General features: G+C 31.6%; 1 protein-coding gene across 1 annotated transcript; it reads left to right on the top strand.

Annotated features, from left to right (window-relative positions):
• Nucleotides 1–1,609: 1,609 nt before the first annotated feature.
• LOC106467687 (isochorismatase domain-containing protein 1-like) lies at nucleotides 1,610–22,088 on the top strand. The gene is made up of 5 exons (XM_013928063.2): nucleotides 1,610–1,827; nucleotides 12,703–12,750; nucleotides 14,306–14,470; nucleotides 16,438–16,554; nucleotides 19,075–22,088. The coding sequence occupies exons 1-5, from the start codon at nucleotides 1,723–1,725 to the stop codon at nucleotides 19,219–19,221; spliced, it is 582 nt and encodes a 193-aa protein (XP_013783517.2). The 5' UTR covers nucleotides 1,610–1,722; the 3' UTR covers nucleotides 19,222–22,088.
• The last annotated feature ends 222 nt before the right edge of the window (nucleotides 22,089–22,310 follow it).

The following is a 22,310-nucleotide window of genomic DNA, read 5'->3' as shown; positions in this document are numbered from 1 at the left end:
CGGCTTTAAAATACTTTTTTATGATCTTGTTAACAGTAACCAAGACATGTGCCAGCTCCGTCACATTAAATTTTGAGTCAGAGGGTTCTTTTCTATAACTATAGCTTTTAAACAATGGGAGCACCCTGGATTGGCTTGGATGTTCTAAACGCTGTGCTGTGCCAGTTATTGCTTTTTTATTTCTTTGTTAGAGGATTTGTATTTTAATATGATTTTGTATTTTTTACGATTATGTTAAATTTTGGTTGGATTATACATTTTTGTTGAAATATTTTCTATTTTTTAGATTCTCCTTGTTAAAGTTTTTTCTTTTTATGGTTGTTTTTGCTTGTATCTAATTTATAGGGTATTATTTTGTTTAATTGCTCCTATGTAATGGTATAATATGCCTTTCTTTGTATAAAGGTTGTCGTCTGTGTTGCAAGTAAGTATTTAGAGTGGCAAGAGAAAGTTAACACATGCCTTGACCAGGACCCGAGTTAAAACTTTGGTTTTAAATTAAAGTCAAGTGTCGGCGCTTGAGGACAAGCCTTAAGTAGGGAAGAAAGAAAAGTTGGTATATAACCATACCATGAGTTTCCCTTTTTTATTTTGATACAAGCTAAGTTACTTGTAATCTAAGGCATGTTGAACTTAAACAGTCTGGTGGGTGACCAGTTTGAAAGGAATCTATCTGACAAGTAATTGTCCCATTTCTATAAAAGCAAGTACACACACACACACACACACAGTATTTGTGTTAATTCTATTATAATAAAAATTTTCATTTATACATTAATTTGGTTACAGTCTTTTTATTCATTCTCAGAGATTCAGTACCACTTTGTAATAAATATCTTGTTGAACCTCCTCTTAAAGCAGTCCTATCCTATTAATATGAGTCTAACTCAGTTTGACTCAAAAATACCACTAGATTGTGCAGTTGTGCATGTACTGACATTAAGTTCTTCAACAAACCTTTAAATCTACAAAATTAGATGGACCAAACAAAAAACAACAACAAGTGTTTATATGTTCCACAATATTTTTTCTTTGATGTTATTTTCACTAACAGTATTGATTGGAATGTTTTGTAGATGTATTTTTTTTGTTTTGTTTTTGTTTAATTATAAATATAATTTTGCATTGTTAGCCTAGTATATGGATTTAGAACTAACCTAAATATCCGGAGCTGAACGAAGTTTATAAGGTAGTTGACGACAAGGAACCCAGTTTGAAATGAATAGTTTCGTAAATTTTTTCGCTAGTCACTCAAGCTGTTTAATATTGGGTTTATGGCCGAAAAGATCAATAGTAGCGAGGGTGTCTAAGTGGTGAAACAATGCTTTATAATCCTTATAGGTAAGCACGTAAGAGGTAAGTTTAATTAGCTATACCCACTACCGGGACCCCAGTGGCACAGCAGCATGTCTGCGGACTTATAACGCTAAAAACCTGGTTTCTATACCTGTTGTAAATAGAGCACAGATAGCCCATTGTGAAGCTTTGTGCTTGACTTAAAACAAACAAATAAACCCACTACCGGGCTGGGTTTTAGTTTTTCTCTGGTCAAACGTTAATATTCATTGTCCTGATATAGAGGGCGCAATGTTTCTAAATCATACACGTGATATTTTACTAGTTGTTAAATTAAATACTTTCTATTCATGGTTGAGTTCATGTACATATAAGCTCAGTATATAATTTAAAGTATTTGTTGTTGAAGAACGTTATCTTAAAAATATGATTTCAGCTGAAAGAGTGGCATTTCTATTGTGTGACATGCAAGTAAAATTTCGACCTGCTATAAAGTACTTTCAGGAAATAACCGAAGTGTCTCAAAAATTGGTACTGTACTACTAGTAGTACTACGATTAGCAGTGGTAGTTGTTATGTAGTGTACGGTGATAAGCTTAACTTTTATTTATGTTATCTGAATGGCATGTTTTCTTTTTTATGCAACTTAGCTAAACTCTAACTTATTATTAAGTACTAGTGCCGTAGTAACTTAGAAAGTACGGTTCACAGTGGCGGATCCGGAATTTTGAAAACGGGGAGGCGCGATGATTTTGAACGTAAACGAGGAATTTTCGGGACTTCCCTGATAGTGGTAGGGTTAAATGGGTTATTTAGATTTGCTATAATGTTTGCTGGATGTTGTTGTTATTGCTTTTTTTTATTTCATGTGAAATTTCACTACGTTCGCCCCTCCTCAAAGATCCAATTTTTGGTTCAAACACAGCACACATGTTTGCGAGTTTTACTCACAATTAGTGCTGAAGACTAGTACAACTACATCTACTTCTTCAGTACTTGTATAATTAAAGTTTTTAAACAGTGTACGAGCATTTAAAACAAATTATAATTCATATTCTAAATTAAAACGGACAAGATTGTGCATAACTACTGCATATAACTAATATAATGATATAACATGGACAATGCGAATGAATGAATATTTCGAAGATATCAAGATTCAGGAAAAACTTGCAGAGGAGACGGGGAGGGAGGGGTAAACAATAAATTATTTTTAATAGTTCACTTTACCTCTTTGTTTTATTCCTAAAACTTTTCCCACAAATGTATTTGTGTCTTTCAAAACTGTAACTACATTCATATGTAAAAAGCAAAGAAAATGTGATTATATAGCATAAAAATAAAATTATGATAAGAAACTGTGGTAATTAGTTGTTGTTATTTTCCCGTCTATAAAAAATGTGCATGCAGTCTGTCTATGTCATTCTGTTGTAACTTTGTTTCAAAGTATTCTTGGGGTCAGTCAGAATCACCAAAAGGGATTCTTTAGCACAAACTGTGGAAAGAAAACCTATTTTGTACCATTTTTAAATTGATGTAAAAACCGAAAACTAAATGGGGTTGACACCCACTGAATCCTTGAGAATTGGTAATATAAATGGCATGTCAAGTATTTATTTTTAAACTTTTAGATCACAAAGTTGATTAATGTCAGTGATCATCAGTTCCCTCAGTTGCATAAGAAAATGAATGGAAGGGAGATTACTGACTTATTTCATAATACTGAAATAGTTTTGACTTGTCATAGCTAAAATGTCATAAATTTCAATTATGCTTTAATTTTTTTGTATTTCATATTATGAGTTTGACCATTTTTTTTCAAAAAACCTAATTCCTAAAGTCAGTAATGTTAAAAATATAATAAAACATTGTAGGCTAGATTATAATTTTTACTTTTATACATTTTTGTGGCATTTATACTGTTTATGACTAATTTAGTTTCTATATCTTAGGTTAAATTCAGAATTAATAAGTAGGTAGCACAGACACTTTACCCTTTGTATATGTAATGCTGTTGTTTTAAACCATTGAACTTGTATTTTTGAAAAGAAATCAATGGTTTTTATCCAACATGTCAAAGAACTTACAAGAGAAAATGCTATTTTATATCTTATTTTTAGTGTTTAGTTGGATATGGCTAGTAATGTATTAATTAAGTGCACTTAGTGTTAGTAATACAAACATGATTATGTTTGATGTATATAGTAAAACCAATTGGTAGAGCATTAACTTTAGTGAACTACTGAGAGCTAAAAATCATTAGTTTAAGCTGAATTAACCACTAATGCACAGACTCATTGTATTTGACTAACCTGTATTGGAGAAGTAAAGTTGACTATAATTTTGAATTTTACTATATGTATCTACATGAAAAGTGGCAAGTTTTTAGTGAAATGCAAAAGTCTGTTGTCCACAAAAAAACATATCTTACAAAAAGTATTTACACACTAGGTATTTCTGTGATTTGACAATGTCAGTCTGACTCAGACTTTGACAAGTTGTAATGTAAGGTGATGTTTATATGATGAATAAAAATATGCTTGCCCATCATACAGTTTGTGTATTTTGCATAATTTTTATAACCACAGAAATACATATCTAACAGTTTTTTCAGTATCCCAGCATATTATATCTGGTGTTTACCACAAATTGTTCCTAAATCAGCAGTGTAGGTTAAAATAAACACTTGATAACTCTGACATCAAATACATAATACTATGTTGAATGACACTGTAAAAGGTTGTGGCATGCACACTTTGACCCCCACCCATGCACATAGGGTTAAGGCAGATTTGTAAAGACTTTCATATTTACACTTTCATAATACTGCTAAAGTAATTAAGAGATGGAGAGCTTTAGAAGAATACCAACCCATTTTGTGCCCAAACTGTAAATTTATAAAGAAATTTGACTTAGGGTTTTTTTAATGTTGTAATCCAGTATATTACCATTCAGTTTAATCCTAAGCATAGTGTATCATAGATATTGGGATAATGTTTTTTGTTGATGCCCTACATTTGACATATTATGTTCCATGTTTTCAACTTGATGATGTGATTGGACAGATATAATGGTATTATGAGTGGTTTCGAGTGAAGTTGAGTTTTGTTGGGTCAGTTTTACTCCATCATTTTCCATTGGAAGAAAACTTGCATAAATGATTTGTATTGTTTTATTGAGTAGCTCCATAATTTCAAAACTTCATTCAATCAAAGAATAATATCTTGACGACTGTTGTATTTTTCAATACTTAAAATTTTCTTGAAATTTCCCATCAAAATTTACACTTCCTCATCCAAGCTAATATAGTGTAGCTCTTTATAATGGACACAGAATAGTTTAGCAAAATTTTCAATTTTTAAGCTGTTTAATGGTAATCTAATGTACAATGTTTTTTGTATTTCAAATGTTGATAGCATGTGATTTACATAAGAAATGAAGGTCATCATTGACTTATAAATCATTAATATTCTTCTATGATTAATAAATAGCAGGTAATTTACCATTCGAGCAACCTAATAACTTAGGAATGAGCAAGGTGACAGGAAGCCATCTGATTCCACCAAACATGCTTGCGGTGTTATAAATGTGACTGTCAATCCTATATTCATTGATAAAAGAGTAGCCTAAGAGTTGGTGGTGGATGGTGATGAGTAGCTGTCTTCATTCTAGTCTTTCACTGCTAAATTAGGGATGGCTAGCGCAGATAGCCCTCATGTAGCTTTGCGCGAAATTCATAACAAACAAACAAACCATCTATAAAAGCAGCCATTTAATTAAAGGTAGCTCCACAACAACCATTTAAACAAATATAAGCTACAACATCATCAGATACAAACAAGTTCACAATTTTTGGCTGGAACAGAGAAAAAAGTTTAATCTAGGCCTTGGCTTTCATCACTTGTTATTATTCTCCCTAATATTCAATACTACCTTCTAATTTCACCAGCTAAGTAGACATCCCATAAGCAGTTTATCTAAGTGAAAGTTCCTAGCAAATTGAAAAACCTGAATCAAATCACATTTACTTTTCTCTGTTCCAGTGAAGGTCATTTCAATTTATTTAGGTCCACCATAAATATTCTTAAAATAAAGACAATTCTAGTAGTGTAACTTAGCATTTTCTCCAGTTTCTTGGTATCTGTTCTATTAAAACAACACAAAATGGTATAACTTATAAATAAGGCTTTATGGGAATACATGTATAGAAAGTTTCTCTTCCATCACGTAGTACCATTGTAGCTTCCACAAATTCTTTTCATTACAGGTACACACTTTATTTGAGATTTAGCTGTTATAATATCTAAACCTTTTTTTCCCACAACACCATTTTGCCTATGCTTATCACACAAGTCTTTTAGATTTTCTTACCATTAATTATCTGTTTTACTTTTTCATTATGAAATTCATTATAGCCTAATCATTAAGTTCTGCCAATCCCCCCTGAAATAAAGAAATATCCACAGAATCAGCTTTTTATATCTTAATTTTATTACCAGATAAGGAAAATTAACGTTTGTGTAGTAATCCAAGTCATCAACATTAATTACAAACAAGAAGAACCCAGAGCAAAACCCCAGTAATCACATTTTATCAATTAGAAAATTCCAATTTATCCATCAGTTCCTTAATAGAATATCTAAACTTAATTTTAAGCAGAATAATATGAGAGGTTATTATGTATCACTATCCAAAAAAAGTAGAATTTTTAGTAGAAAAATTAACAAGCTTAGAATGATCAGGGGGGAGTTAATTTTTAAGAGTTTGTGTGATGAGGGAGAAATGGGAGCCTCTCTTTAAGAAGGGTTGAAAATGTTGAGAAGGAAAAAAATAGATTATGTGAAAAGGTTAAGAAATTGAGAACAGAAATGGAGGGTGTTTAAGTAGAAAGTTATGGCTCTTGAGATTGAAATTGTTTGTTTCTGGGGGTTTGAGGGACTATGAGCTGAGGATTTCTAAAGATATAGGTAATACTTTTTGAGGATTTATTGTAGTAAAGAATGTATGAGAGAATACAAACAGTAAATTACGGTTAGGGTTTTCAGAACTTCACTGAGAAACTGCTCCAAGATTCTGGATCAAGATGTTTGTATTATTGAGGAAGTAAGATGAAGTAATTAATGAGGAAGTAATCATGGGGCATCTAGGCTGCATAATTTAGAGGATTTGAGGAGGGAGAAAACAGAAGGAAGTAAAATGGAAATTTAAAACTTCGTTTGTAGCTGTAAGCAGAGTTGAAGAACTGAGTTTGGCATACTGGTGAGGAAACTAAGCTAAATGGCTGAGAATGGGATGAGGGATAGTTTCATAGATAGTGAGGTCTGGTAGTTGGGGGTTTCATAGCTAATCATTGGAGCAGAATAGTTTATAGACTTAATAGGCAGAAAGAAATTAGATTGTGTTATCAGGGAACAGGTATAAATTGACAGAATAAAGGTGGTTAGATGGTCTAACAGGAATGATGTTTTTGTTCTACTTGTAATGTAAGAAAAATAATGTCAGAAGTAATAGTTGAAAGATACAGGATATGGTATTTAATGAAGAAAGCATAACTTGATTTTGTCAGAATGTTACAATAAGTAAACTGTTGGATGGTGGTTTTACAAATAATTTGATAAAATGAAATTATAACAATGAAGACTGTTTATATGGATGAATAGATTTCTCTGAAATCAGTTAGCTGATGACAAGAAGTTCTTTAAAATGGATGTGCTACACTAGAATAGGATGGGAGCTGACATTTTTGCATATTCTGACTACAAACAAGTATTTACAAGTATTATATAATGAAAAGGGTTTAAATGCTTACACAAGCAATAGTAGGTGCAGAGCAAACAGTAAGTTAGAGAAGCTTTTTGGTGAAGATGAGGAGATATTGAAGGCTGCTAGTAGTTGCCCCAATGGGAATTGGGTGGGAGATAATAACTTGTAACTAGTTGAAAATTATAAAATCTTAAAAGGGCCAAAAGAATTCTTAAATGAACTTAAAGATAGGGTTAAATGTTATTGCTATAATTTTAGAAATGTGAAGAATAAAATTAATGATTTCAGGACTCTGGTTGGAATCGAATATTTTCATATAATGAAAATAACTGAAACATTATGAGACTTAGAGAGTGCTAATGACAGGAATTGTTTTGAAATTTCAGAATATATGTTGTTCAACAGTTCTAGATTATTTAGAAGAGCTTGGAGGGGGGGATAGTTCTATGTAGAGAATGAGTTTCAACCTGCAGAAATGGAGGATATCAATCAGAAAAGCTCAATCTACCCGAGTTTCAGTTAATGGGCATGGGGATAGAAGGCTAATAATAATAAGTAATTGCTGTAAACCATCTCGTCATATAGAGGAAATTAATGAGTAAATTTTTAAATATATTAGAATTGCTTCTCACAAGGTAATCAGCATGGGAGATTGAAATTTCAAATGTATTGGTTGGAAGTATTTAGAATTTAAAAGAAGGAGAGAGGTTTCTGTAAGAAGTTCAAGATTGTTTTTACCAATTAGGAAGGATTCTATGATGGATTGTTGGTAACATCTAATTAAGATACAGTTAGGCCACTCCAAGATGATTCATTGTTTCCCATTACATCAGAGCTTCAAGAGCATGCAGGTGGGCAGTTTATTATTCATTATTACTACAAGCCACTTTACCACAATCACTTAAGAACAATTTACAATACTCAAACAGAAATTGCACCATGCACAACATACACAATAAAAAACACTACAAGCAGTACAAAATGCATATTCACTTCTTCTTTACTGGTGGCAGATGAGAGCACACTTCACACTGTGGGTACAAGTCAGATGATGTGTGTGACTGCTCAACAGGATAGCAGTACAAAATGCATATTCACTTTTTCTTTACTGGTGGCAGATGAGAGCACACTTCACACTGTGGGTACAAGTCAGATGATGTGTGTGACTGCTCAACAGGATAGCAGTACAAAATGCATAGCCACTTTTTCTTTACTGGTGGCAGATGAGAGCATACTTCACACTGTGGGTACAAGTCAGATGATGTGTTTGACTGCTCAACAGAGTAGCAGTACAAAATGCATAGTCACTTTTTTACTGGTGGCAGATGAGAGCACACTTCATACTGTGGGTAGAAGTCAGATGATGTGTGTGACTGCTCAACAGGATAGCAGTACAAAATGCATAGCCACTTTTTCTTTACTGGTGGCAGATGAGAGCATACTTCACACTGTGGGTACAAGTCAGATGATGTGTGTGACTGCTCAACAGAGTAGCAGTACAAAATGGATAGTCACTTTTTTACTGGTGGCAGATGAGAGCACACTTCACACTGTGGGTAGAAGTCAGATGATGTGTGTGACTGCTCAACAGGATAGTACACACACATTGATTCAAAGCCTGATGAGTAATGTAGTTTTCAGTTGTGTCCCCCACATGCATGATCTTTGATTTACACATTTTTGAATTCATCTCAGAGATTCAACTCTTCAAGCTTGGCACCATAAGGATTTGAATAGTCATCCAAATGTCTTTGAAGTTGACAATGCTTTTTCAGCACTGAGCTTGTGCTTTGAGTAAACATGTCTTGCATGTTGCACTTTTCACACTGCACCATCAGCTGTGAATTTTTTTTGCATGTTGCACACTAGCATAAAACAAGAGACTTTTCTCTTAGATAGTTTCTACTTCAAGTAAGGTTGATGCTGTTCACTTGTATCTGTTCCCAAAACTTGTGAAAATGGAAGGTAGTGTCCATATTCACCAGGAACAGGAAATGGAAGAATTAATGTGATCAAAAATATCTCTGGGCATACGGACAAGCTTACACAGCTTACGTGTATCTTTTCCACATTTGTGGATATCAAATGTGTAGTGGCCCATCTGGCAAAAAGCTGAAGGAATTCTGATATATTCTTGTGTTCTTCAATGTTTGCCTTCACATAATTTCAACTCTCTTCTAATGTGTTATCCAACTGCTGTACAGAATTCACTAATTTCCAGAGGTATTACAAAAATATACGTTTGAATTGGCTTTTCTTTCAGCTGCAAACAAGTGAAAATTGTGCAAAGCAAGATCTTCACTGGTGATATAAGCTATCTTTGACAGCTTAACAATTTGGTCATTTCTTTTAACAGCTTTCTTCAGCTCAGCAAGAGTTAGCCACTTTTTTCTCATAGTCATCTGGCATTTTCTCTCTGACTAACTTCACACACTGCAAAACTCAATTCAATATGGTCATGATCCTTTCTACAGAGTTCTACTGGAACTCATCTGCCTCACTCTGCTACTGCTACTGAGCAACTAGGTTAATCTATTTTGAATTTATGCTTAAGGCAGACCAATGCACAATAATAGGGCATACTCACAGAATGGAATATTGCTGCTGCATAATGACTATCAACATGTGAACGGTGCCATTGCTGAACCATGAACTTCATTTTGAATCTTTCAGCATAGTGAAGGGAACTCTTTGCAATTGGTGTTTTGGGCCAAAACTGAATCCTTGTCCACTCAATACTTGGAATGGGAGTATCGACAGGGCAGCAACTTTTCACTTGCTCAACAAAATCCTGAACAAAGATAGTTTGAGCGAGATGAGTAATTTGACCATGCCATCTATCATCAACAGCAACACTGATGTCTTCACTTAAAAATTTTGAACATTCTTCCCAAATTGTGTCAAACTTTGTGGCTTGACCTGAGTTTAATGCCTAAAGATCTGTAACAATATTGACATCTTTCATGTCAACAATTTGTTGGATCCTCTTGTCTACTTCAACCTGCTCAGCCATTGAAGCTGCTAACTGACCTCCTGTTAACTTCCCGTAGAAGTAACACAGGACAGAAGGCTTTGTAGAAGGTCAAATGTGGCCAAACTTTTGAAACAATGCAGCACGCATTGCACATGTATGATACTTAGGAAGCAGTGTCTTGACAAATTCAGCCAGAGGTAAACTCTTTTTGAAGACAGTAGATGGATCACTGTCAGTTGGAACTTTCCATAAAAAGAGGAGATTGCCAATGTTACTTCCTGGAAAGTAAACAAGGAGTACACAAGGAAATCAAAAACCAGTTGTGGTCAAAATTTCTGCAGTGCAATGTTTTTGGTTGGATTTGATGGTAGCAAGTCAGTAATTGAGCAATATTCAAAATTAGCCTTTTGGTACATGCATTCCTCAATAGCAATCAGAGAAGATGGCATCATGGTGACGGTTGAAGTTGGAATGAGCTTCAGTCAAAGTTTACTTGACAGTTCTCGAACTTGAGTATATGAGGCGTGGTTAAACTTTACAGCATTATTCTTCTGAGTGAGGTATTCTACATATCCAGCTAAGGAACGTGCAAGATCTTAACATTTACCTTGAAATCACACCAGTATTCTCTTTCCCATGGATTAGCTTGTAAAAGTGTTGATAGTTTGCTTTTCACCTTTCTATGTTTTTGAAATTTTTGATACATTGTAGTCCTTGAAGAAGCTAAAAACAACAGGCACAGATGTAGATCTTTGACTGAAAACTTCATGGTGGCCATCAATATTACTGTGGATGTTTGAAAATAGATAAGGTTCCTGCACCTCATATTTACACAAGTTTTAAAAGAGGTTAAAAACCTGATTTCTGAGTTATATACTTTAAGTTTTTGTTGGCAGTTGGACTGGCAAGTTCATGCTAGTAGAGTGGAGAATGGTTAATGTTTTTTCCAATTTTTAAAGGAGGAGATAAGCATTGTTCATAAAATCTTAAGCCATTTAGTCTTTGGTATGCTTTAGAGAGGCTCGTAAAGGATTCTTTTACATGATCCTTTGATGAATTTCAGGATTTTGTAAGATGATATTACTTCACAAAGGGAAGATCTTGCTTTAGTAACTTTTTTTTAGGATGTTACTTCTTTTATTTATAATAATGAGGGTAAAAGAGTGGATGTGGTTTAGCTGGATTTTAAGAAACCTTTTCATAAGGTGCTGCCTAAAAGATTGTTCAAAAAGATTACCTCAATTGCAGTAGAGGATACGTTATTTAAATGGATTGAAGGTTGGCCTAGTGGAAATTAAACTATGTTCTAAATGAAACAACTTTGTAGTCACTTTTTCCCAATCCCAACCCTTTATATCAAGGTGACTCTTATTTAATAGTGAAATTTCAGGTTAAAAATTCTAAAGCTTTCACCCCCCAATTTTGATCCAATATAAAAAAAAACACATTAAATTTCAAACTTCATCCCTTTTGAACCATATTTAAAGGTTGCTCAATGAGTTTGAAGTTCTAGACTGCAGTGGCCAGGTACCATATGTACTATAAAAATATATTTACCATGTATTATAAACAATATATTTAAAGTATATTATCATTTTGTCACATGGACAAATGTGTAATTACATATATGATTTTTATGGGGTTAATCACTTTTGAATTGTTATTGTTTCTTTTTTGATGTTAAGAAAGTGTTTTCTATGATCCTGCACAACTTGAAAGGGGAATTATTTCTGTTCTTCCTTCTTCTTACTATAATGGACATAGCATGTATAATCAGTATCTATGTAACCAAAACTCTTGTGCCATCTACTGAATAGCAACACAAACAAAAATCCATAAAAATTTCACGCTTTGGAAATTCAACAATTTCTTTATAATATAACACAATTTTAAATAAAAGTACTCTTCTTACAACAAGAATACAAATTTCACTAGGGCTGTATTTGAGGGTTTGATTATATCTTTATTGGTGTAATTTTTAAAAGTAGTACTGAAAAACTGGAGTTCTTAAAAAAAACTACTTGAATTATTTTAAATGTTTGTGAAATAGACAAAGGGCTACATTTTGCTTTGGTTTTGGTGATTTAGTTGGCTAATTTTATGAGTGGAGGTATGACCTTACCTTGCTGGACTAGTTGACCTTCTGTCACCTTGACTTTTTTCATGTTTTTATGTTTCCTTAGCAAGCTGCTATATTGCTTACAGGATGGTACCACAGCCGTATAGGATGTATATTGTAGTGTCAAATTTATCTCAAATTTTATTTTTATTAATGACATTTCTTTAAGGACAGAGGCATTCATCGTTTACTGCATACATATATTTACATTATTTGTTTGAAATCTTTGGTACTGTATAGAATTTCACATCTTAGTTTAACATTGTGCACCCTATAACCTGAAGGGTTTTGTCTCATTAATTTATGATGATTCCTGAAAGTTGAATTGTTGATGTTGAAGATATTACTATATATTCCAACAACTTTGTTGGAATCTTTGACTCTCAAAAGATAAGTTGTAAAGCTTTGTAGTTTGTCATTAGCCTAAATATGCAATAGAAGTATCAAACCACTTTTCACTTTTCAAAGAAAAATTACAAGCATTTTATTTATCATTCAGAAATCCAATATCAACCACAAATGATAATTATATAACATTTCATTTTCATAGGTGGAGACATCAAAGATTTTAAACATTCCACTCATTGTTACTGAACAGGTAAGTGATTTACAAAAATCTTTCGAAACATTTTGCTAGTGATACTCAAGCTCTTATAATACATTTAAATATATTCTTCCTGTAAAAATAAAAGTGATATTTGTTTTCAATGAAGCTGATACCTCAAAAGTTTTATTGTAGAAGTGTAATGTATGGTCTATGTATCATGTAAAATATTAGCTCAAAATCACACTAATACAAAATCCTGTTTAATCTTTATAGATGCATTACTCTGAAAAATTTATTATTCATTCATTTCTTTTATATTAAAAGTTTTAGCTCTTATATATGAAATGAATAAAATAATATTACACTGTGTGTTGCAATTTGACATTTACTTTGCTGTTGTCAGTGGGAACTTAAAAATCAATTAACTTGGAGTTCTGTATTTATATTGATCTTTGAAGTTTATATTGTTACAGTTATCGGAGACAGTGATCAGAATTTTTCTAAGTTGAATTTAATAATTCACCCGTTCTAGACATTTTCTTATTCAGTGTTTTGAAATTCCATAGAAGGTGTTATAAACAAAATATTTTCCAAGTCAAAATTTTAATCAGGCTATTAATAATAGAAAGTGGCTGTTAGCTAGATTTACAAAATTCTTAATATTTGTGTATCAAAGAAAGTAGACAAAAAACAACTGTTGGAAGAAATATTAATAAATGTTAATGATCAAAGATGTACATAGAAAAAATGAGGAAAACTTGTAACTTGTGATAAATGTATGCATTGAAAATGTATGCCTCTTATTATGGTTATTAAGGGAATTGATATATCGTTGTTTTTAGAATTCTAAGGACATTAGAACAAGTTATTGTAAATTTAAGATTTAGAAAGGTCAAACTACTGTAAAAAGTAGTAATGTTATTGTAATTACCACAAGAAATTACAAATTCAGAAGAATTAAGTAAGAAATTATTGTTTATGTAAAAAAAAGGAAAACATTTTAGTTATAAAAGTAATAATTACAAAGGGTGGTTGATGACAGTTTTTGATTATAAAGACTGAAAAATGTTAGTTTCGTACAAAAACTTGACCCTTCTTGAGATCAAGTCTTAGGATGTTATCCTTGGTGTCTTTTACATTGCATTTTATTATACTTTAAAAAAAAATTTCCTTCAAATACAGAACCTTTGATCTTTCTCTAGCATATTGTCTAATGCATAATGTTACAAACCAATGATATTTTAAAATCTCAATAATATCAATAATATCTCCCAGGACCAGGTTTATATTTAGATAAAGAAAACAAAAAGATGTTTTAAGGTTTCGTTACTTGCTTGAAACTGGTAAACAATAGGAAGTTTGAAAAGGAAAACTTTAGCTTCATGATGGTATGAAATTCCAACTTCACACATGGCAATGCTCTATAGAGGAATGTACATGTGCCCAAGGTAGTGAAAGAGTTGAAGTATGTATTCTTTTGGTTAATTTTTAGAAGAGCAATTAAAAACACTTTCAGTATTAATAATTTCAACTTACTATATTTCTTTGCATTTCAGAAGCTGAGTTTTGAATTTTTTTTTTCATGGATTCAAACTTATTTTTACAGTATCCAGAAGGCTTAGGATCAACTATTCCAGAACTGGATATTACTCATGCTGTTGGTATTTTTCCCAAAACCAAATTTAGTATGCTTATTCCAGAAGTAGAAAATGTTTTAGCCAACAAATGTTGCTCAGAAGGAGTTGAAGCTGTAATTTTATTTGGAATAGAGGTAAATAAAGGTTAATATTTTAACTCTGAGAATTTTCTAAAGTGTAGTAGGCATTAGAAATATTCATGTCAACATCAATATTAAAAAAAGCAAGAACTTGCTAATAAGCATGTACAGAATTTAGTACATTATAAATTATTTTGATTATGCAAATCTACAAGTCATTTGACAACCACAGCTAATATAATATTGCAATGGAATGGCATCTATCAGAAATACTATTTGACACTTGTTGTCATTTTGTAGTGTGATGTCATTGAAAATGTATCACTTGCAGGAAGGGTATTCAACAGCCTTTTCTGAACAAAATATTTGTACACTCAGATCATAAAGATGTGTTCAGATTGAAGATTTAGAATTTCCAAGATGGAAATATCCCTTGTACTTAATGGCATTGGAAAACAAAAGAATATGGATCAACTTGGGGTATCAGGAACATCCAGATATAGATCTGCAACAAGTTGTACCCCAGCCATAGTAATCAAAGTGCTACATTTTGTAACAGATGAGAATTCACAAACACAAAAATCAACAGCAAAAGCCATCCATGTGTTCCAGACAACAGTGTGCAATATAATTGCGAAGAATCTTTTTCTGGAAACAGAGCCAACTGGGTTTAGTTTCACCAAGATAAGGCTTCCAGTGATACCTCCTGCTCAGCTGTTATATATGCCTCAAGCAGTTGAAGAATGAAACTTGTATTCATGCTATTCCATACAAAGGCATGCTAGTCAACTTGCCAGACATGGCAAGCATAGATGTTCACGTGATTTGGACTGTTGAAATAGGTGCTGCAAACATCCATCCTTGTGTACTAGATGGATTATGGGTAGTAAGTATGGAAGAATGGTGTGCTTCAGACATGACAGCCTTATGACAGAGCCTTTTACAATGGAAACTACACTATAGGGTTATTGTCGAGATGCACAGCATCAGGTACAACATGACCAAATATAGTGACGTAGACTATAATGACATGTTGAGGTTCCAAAATCATTTTAATATAATGTACTGAACCTTCTTTAATTAAATAAATATATTGTATAAATTGTAGCCAGTTATTAACTTATATTTTAGTTAAGAAAGAATGATCTTTAAATCTAAGTAAATACATGTACTCGAAAAAGTATAGTTTTTACCAACCACTGATATCTTTTGATGTAAGCTAGCCACTTATCAAAAGTATAAAGTGAAATGTTAAAGAAATAATGATAAAATGTGAAATACACTATTACTAAATACAGTTGAAGAATATTAATAATAATTATTATAAAAATAGATGAGTAAAAAAAATCTGTGTATATTGCCTGATCTGGTAAGTAAAAACAGTTAACCTGTTCAACAAATACACATAGAGGGGACTAACATCAAAATGTTAAGAAATATAAAACATTATAAAAGGGGGGGTGGAGACTTGTGGAACAAAAGATGAAATTAGCTATTATGGTGCCATCTAGCAAACACAAGTTTCAGTTGGTAAATACAGTATTTTGTTCATACTAAAGTTTTGCCATTTTAATAGTTCAGAGCTCTTGTTATATGAATATTATCATATTTTACAACAGAATTTATTAAGATTTACAAATTAGATTTGAACATCTTTTCTTTAAACAGATTTGGTCACATATTTTTCTGTTTACATCTTACAATAACTCTCCACTTTCCCCATTCTAATAAGAAGAGAGAATTACTGGTATTGAATGGAGAATTTTTTCCACTGTTTATAGAAACATTGTGACTTGAAAATAATTCCTAAATTATGTTCCTTCAGATTTAGTTACCAGGTTTGACAAGTTTTTTATTTTATATTCAGCACAAAATAGCTTTATAATTTTTTTGCGAAAAAGTCAAAGAATACATCTATTGCTAGTTTCTTTAGGATCACAGAACAAATTGAATTTATTCATCTGATTTCAGATTTTTTTATTTTTAAATTCTAAAAATTAAAACATTGATATTTTCTGTAGGCACATGTCTGTATAGAACAAACAGCTTTAGACTTAAGAGCTAAGAACATACAAGTCCATGTTGTTGCAGATGCCACTTCATCTAGAAGTCAAGAGGACAGACTATTAGCCTTTGAGGTAAAAATATAGCAAAATCTCTGATATCTGTGGAATATAATATTAATAGACAGTGATACAATAATGTAATGCGTAAAACCATAATAATCATCAAGAAGAATCATAAGTAATTTCTCTAGTAGGCCCCATATTTTAAACTCTCCTCGGTCTATACTGCTAAAATATTTTGATATTTGCATTAAGTATTGTAGGAGGATATGTTCCTAATATCAATTTTGAAAATTCAAAACTGGATTTAGCAATTTGGGAAATGATGTGCAAAATTCTTTTATGTACTCAACAATGCTCTCGCCAGACAAAATGTGAATGTCTACCATTTCGTTTCTGTTGACCCTTTTGATCTGAAATTAATGTAAAAAATTCAATTGATTTTTTTATGTATTTCTATGAGATACTACTAGAATACTATGTCTGATACTGACTTTTGGTCACTAGTCTTTCCAGTTCTGCTTTATTGTGGCTAGGGCATTCAACTTGCAATCTGTGAGTTGTGAATTCGAATCCCCATTTCAGCAAACATGCTCACCCTTTCAGCCATGGGGTCATTATGATGTGATGGTCAATCCCATTATTCATTGGTAAAAGAGGAGTCTACTAATTAGTCAACATATTGTCTTTCAAGTAGAAAATACTTACTTCTTTAGATTGTTTTAAATTAAAATTGAACTTGGAGTATCATTACCATCTTGTCTCTAATTAGTACAATATTTACTAGTTAGTTTCAATCGTACTTTATTGTTAATGGTGGTAGTGGTGCATGTGGTATTCATTTAGAAAATTTGATTGATGTCTTCAGTGAACACTAACTGGCTAAAATGCATATAGTAATTCTCATTAGCAAAATATTTTGTGGATACACCTCTATGAATGATAGCTGTAGCTTTTGGGTACTGTCAAGTTTTATATTCAACTGGTTTTAGATCGACTCTTAATTAAAAATATGTTAAGCAATATTTCATTTTCATTAAGGTTTTTAGTCATAACTTGTAACTTAAAAAAGTGCAAGGTGAAAAAATATTTGTTCTAGATCTTATTATAAAGCAAGATAGCCTCAAACACTTTCTTTAGCGTATTATTAGTATATGTACATATAATATATCATAACCAATACTTTGAATGGTCAATTTTTTGCTTAGGAATTCAATAGGATGGTTTTTTGGTACGTGAATCATTTGGGAACCTTGTCAATCCCTACTATTAAGTACTACTATACTTAATAATACACTTTATACCTGCTCATATTTTAAGTGTCAATTGTTATAAACTATGCATGATCAAAATACTTAAATTAAAATATTTCCATCTCTAGATTTGGAGCAGTTATTTCAAAAAAAAAATTTACCTCAAGAAAATAACAGCAACTTAATAATTCTCTTTTTGTTCTTCCATCACCACACATAAAAGTATATTTTGTTGGTTCTGGCTGATGTAAATTTTATCTAAAACATTTCGGGCGCTCGACTCGCAATCTGCAGGTCGTGGGTTCGAAACCCCGTTACACCAAACATGCTTGCCCTTTCAGCCGTGGGGGCGGTATAATGTGACGGTTAATCCCACTATTCGCTGGTAAAAGAGTAGCCCAAGAGTTGGTGGTGGGTGGTGATGACTAGCTGCCTTCCCTCTAGTCTTACACTGCTAAATTAGGGAAGGCTAGTGCAGATAGCCCTCGTGTAGCTTTGCGCGAAATTCAAAACAAACCTGTCCCTTTAAATTGCCAAAGCCAAGGCATGTAATTCCAATTTTCTATATGTGTGAAATTGAATTCTTAGGAGGTAACATAAAATGAAAATGTTTTGGCTAAGTTTAACAGTTCTTATGATACAAGATTTCAAATATTTTAGAACCTTTCTTCATTGTTGAAATATAACTTAGGCATTTAGGACATTTACTGCATGAAAATGAAACTTTAAGAAATGGTTATTAAAGTTTATTTGAATGTTTTGTTGAAGATATGGCTAATATTATGAACTTAAGAAACTGTACAACTTTAAAACTTGTTCTGCAAACATGACATTAGTATTTATTTGGAAATAATTGTGGTAGAAATGTTGCTACACCTTGAAAAAAAAGGATTTGAGATGTATGATTCAGTTTGTTAGATGATCAGAAAAATGTTTTGCCTCCAGATATATAGAATAAGAATTTGGGTGCTTAAAATTTGACCAGATATACTTTATAGTGAGCAGTAAGTATAAGTTCATATGATTGGAGAAAATGGATTGTAAATTTCTGTAATGATTTTTGAGAGGAAATAGTACCCGTTTGTCAATGCACTAGGAGCACACTTGCTAAAGTGGCCAACAAATCATAATTACTTAAAAAAATCTCTTGTTGTAATACAATTTTGTTGAATGCTACATTGTACGTATAATGAAAATAGTATTAATTAAAAATTTTGTAGTCAAATCGCAGCATATTGTATTAGGGGGTTATATTCCAGCCCTATATTTTAATACAATGTAGTTGTTTATGTAGTTGAAGGAATGTGTTTTAATTATTAACATTTTTTCTAACTCCCAGAGACTACGTCAGTATGGGTGCTTCGTTTCCACTAGTGAGTCTGTAATTTTCAAGCTTCTGAAGGATAAAAATCATCCTGATTTCAGTGCAATAAGGCCACTTATCAAGAATGTATCTCCACAAACAGGACTGAGCAGCAAAATATAAATGTATTAAAAATGTCAAAAATTAATTTTAATCGTAAGTTTGATTAAGATATTCAGTTTTTTTGATGAATTTGCTTAAACATGAAATATTTTATAAAAACTTGCAGCTTTTTAATTGAATTCCAATTAAATGAAATTTCCTTTAATTATTTGGGTGTACAATGAAGCAAATAAACTAAGATTGTGGATATTCTGTAATAATTAAATGGATCAAACATTAATGTTTGTTATTATCTACATCTATGACAGATACACCATTAGATCATATAATTGGAAAATATTTTTATTTAGCAATAGGAAACAACTGTAGTTTCTGGTAAGAGGTAAATATTAGAAAGCATGTATGTGGATAAATTTGTACTGAAAATCTGAAATAGCAGATTATGCACATCAAATCTAACTGTAATAACCAATAGAGTTAAAATACAGATAAACTAATAGAAGAAATATCTTAATTTTACTGAAGAAGTAAAGTTTTTCATTTTCTTGAGAAAGCTAAATATACCTTACATCTGTTTCCCATTCATCCATGAGTAATATGCCAATTTTTGTACATGTTAACACTTGTTTCATTGGAATGAAATTTACTGCCTAAAATTGTAAATACTGTAGCATAAACGTAGCTTCAATTGGCAGATTGAATTAGCAAAAGTAACTTCATTTCCTTCTTGATTACAAATGAACTTTTTTTAAAAATAAGCTGAGTATAAAGAAAGGTTTTACAGCCTTGTTTAGAGTGTACATACGATATAAGTGAAAGTTACCAACTCTCTGTTTCTATATAGTATATGTTATAAGTTGGTTTATAACAAGAATTAACATTCTGTAATCATCATCGAAATGGGAAAATTCTATTAAAAACAACCTTTCTCTCTGTTTATGTAGATTCATGAATATTGTTTATTGGTATACATTTTAATTTTATCAGAATGATCATTTTGACCAAAACTATATTTTTATTAACTCATACTTAAAAAAATTAAAAGAACCAACTACTATGAGTACCATTTATTATCACTTTGTATGAATGAAGCTTCTACAGAGTGGTTGATAAGTTTTTGATGGACTAGGAGAAAAAAAGTAAAATAGGAATTTGCTACTTGAAATTGTAATTACATGTATGGTGAAGCATCCATTTGAATCATTGATTTTAGCTTATTGCCATGTTAAATACCATTTGAATTTTAGCCAGGATAATTATATAATAACTCATTAATTCAGCTGTAAGAAGGTATATTATAGGTTAGTTTTGTGCATGTAATACATAAATCAACTGAAAAAAAAAAGCTTAACATAGTACAGTTTTGGTCAATAACAGCTGAAAGCGTAGGTTTAGTTAATAACAAATAAAGACTGAGAATATAACAAAAGTACTCGAGAGTATAACTGTGGAGAAGTATAATTACTTTACAGAACCGTATGACTAGTCAATCCAAATATTAAGTTAAAGTGATTGTAAAAATAACTGGTATAAAGGAATCAAAATAAACACATGATCCTGAAAATGTTAGACTGTAATGAACACTACAGAAATGTGTTGTTGATTTTAAAATGACGTATATTGAAAAAGCAACATTTTATGTTAAATCATGAATTGTTTTACTGCAAAAAAAAATTAGAGTCTTGGTTGTATAAAATGACAATTATTTTCTCAATCAAACCTGCTTTTTTTTTCCTAACTCAAAATTTGTAAACATAATACATGCAAAAAGTAAAAACTTCTATAAATATCTCCATTCATAAAATGATGTATCCATGTTAAAGCAAATTCCATTAACTTAGAAAAAATATAGTTAAGTGTTCCATTGACTATATCAGAGGGGAAATTTAAAATTAGTAGATCATCATTACCTACTTGAGATGTAGCATTGGGATTTTTCAATAACATTGTATAAATATACAAATTGATAACATTTATATTAGTGATAAATAATCCTGTAGCTTGAATACTCCAAAAAAGTGGTATCTTCTCTATTAGGAGTAAAAGGGAAACTTTAATGATCAAATTTAAATAATACTATACTTTTTTTGTACTGATTGAAAACTTAATCATAATTCATATTCATCATATTGTCCAAGCAAACAAAATTTAGTTAAGAAAGTTTTGAATATCTAATGTATTTATTATAAATTATGCTTGAATAATTTTACGTTCAAGAAACTTGTTTGATTACCTACATTTTTAAACTGAAAAGTTTTACTGAAATAAACATGGATTCAGTTTAAAGAGTTGCCACCTATTTTCTACCCTGTTGTATTAATATAGAAATTTTCAAACTTTTAATTTATTCAAGTATGTACAGTTTTCACATAAGTTGGTTAAGAAAGTAATTTGCTTTTACTCTAGCTACCTATAGTTCTGGGTCATTCACACCAAAGATACCATCTTTATATTCCTATGGGAAAGTTTTTTTGTAAAGACTTCATGCCCATACATGTATGGTTGTAAGACACGTTTGAGGAGTATGGCATGAGTAACTTGGCTTTGTTATTTTCATTATGTTTGTATATAAAGCCAGATTCTCCCTTGTTAAGCAAGTTTTTCTTTAAAGTTCTCCTGAAGATTGGATGAGATTTAACTTTAGTAATTTAAAACTAGCATATTTTTTTTGTTGTTGTTTAAATGTTAATTTGATTTCATTTTAGTCTAACTTTCAGGGATGTTTTTATTTTAACATTTTATTTTTATTTTACCTTACTGGTGAAGGGAGGGAGGCTCACACTGTACTGTAAGAGAGGTCTATTAAAGGTTTCTCTACACTTCTATTGCCAATTCAGCATACTCATTATAAACACTTGCCGTTGTTTTATAACTGTACCATTCTTTTCATTTGGTTGTGTTTTGTGAATAAATATTATTGTGCTGAATTTTTTATGTATTGCTTCTTTGTTATTGACAAACTAAGACTGAGTATGGAGAGAGAGAGAAACAAACCTATACTTTGAGATGGGATGTATCTTGAACTTCTAATAAGAGAAATATGAAGGAGAAAGTTTGGTGCTGTGTCCAAAGATATCACTTTTGTGGAGGTTTGTGCTCTTTGTGAGTGAGTATATAGCTATATTCTTCAACATCCCACTAAGTATCCC

This window comes from Limulus polyphemus, unplaced genomic scaffold (genome assembly GCF_000517525.1).
Source record: "Limulus polyphemus unplaced genomic scaffold, Limulus_polyphemus-2.1.2 Scaffold2706, whole genome shotgun sequence".
In the NCBI taxonomy this organism is placed as follows: domain Eukaryota; kingdom Metazoa; phylum Arthropoda; class Merostomata; order Xiphosura; family Limulidae; genus Limulus; species Limulus polyphemus.
Note: the sequence above shows the minus strand (reverse complement) of the source record. Positions and strands in the feature narration are given on the sequence as shown.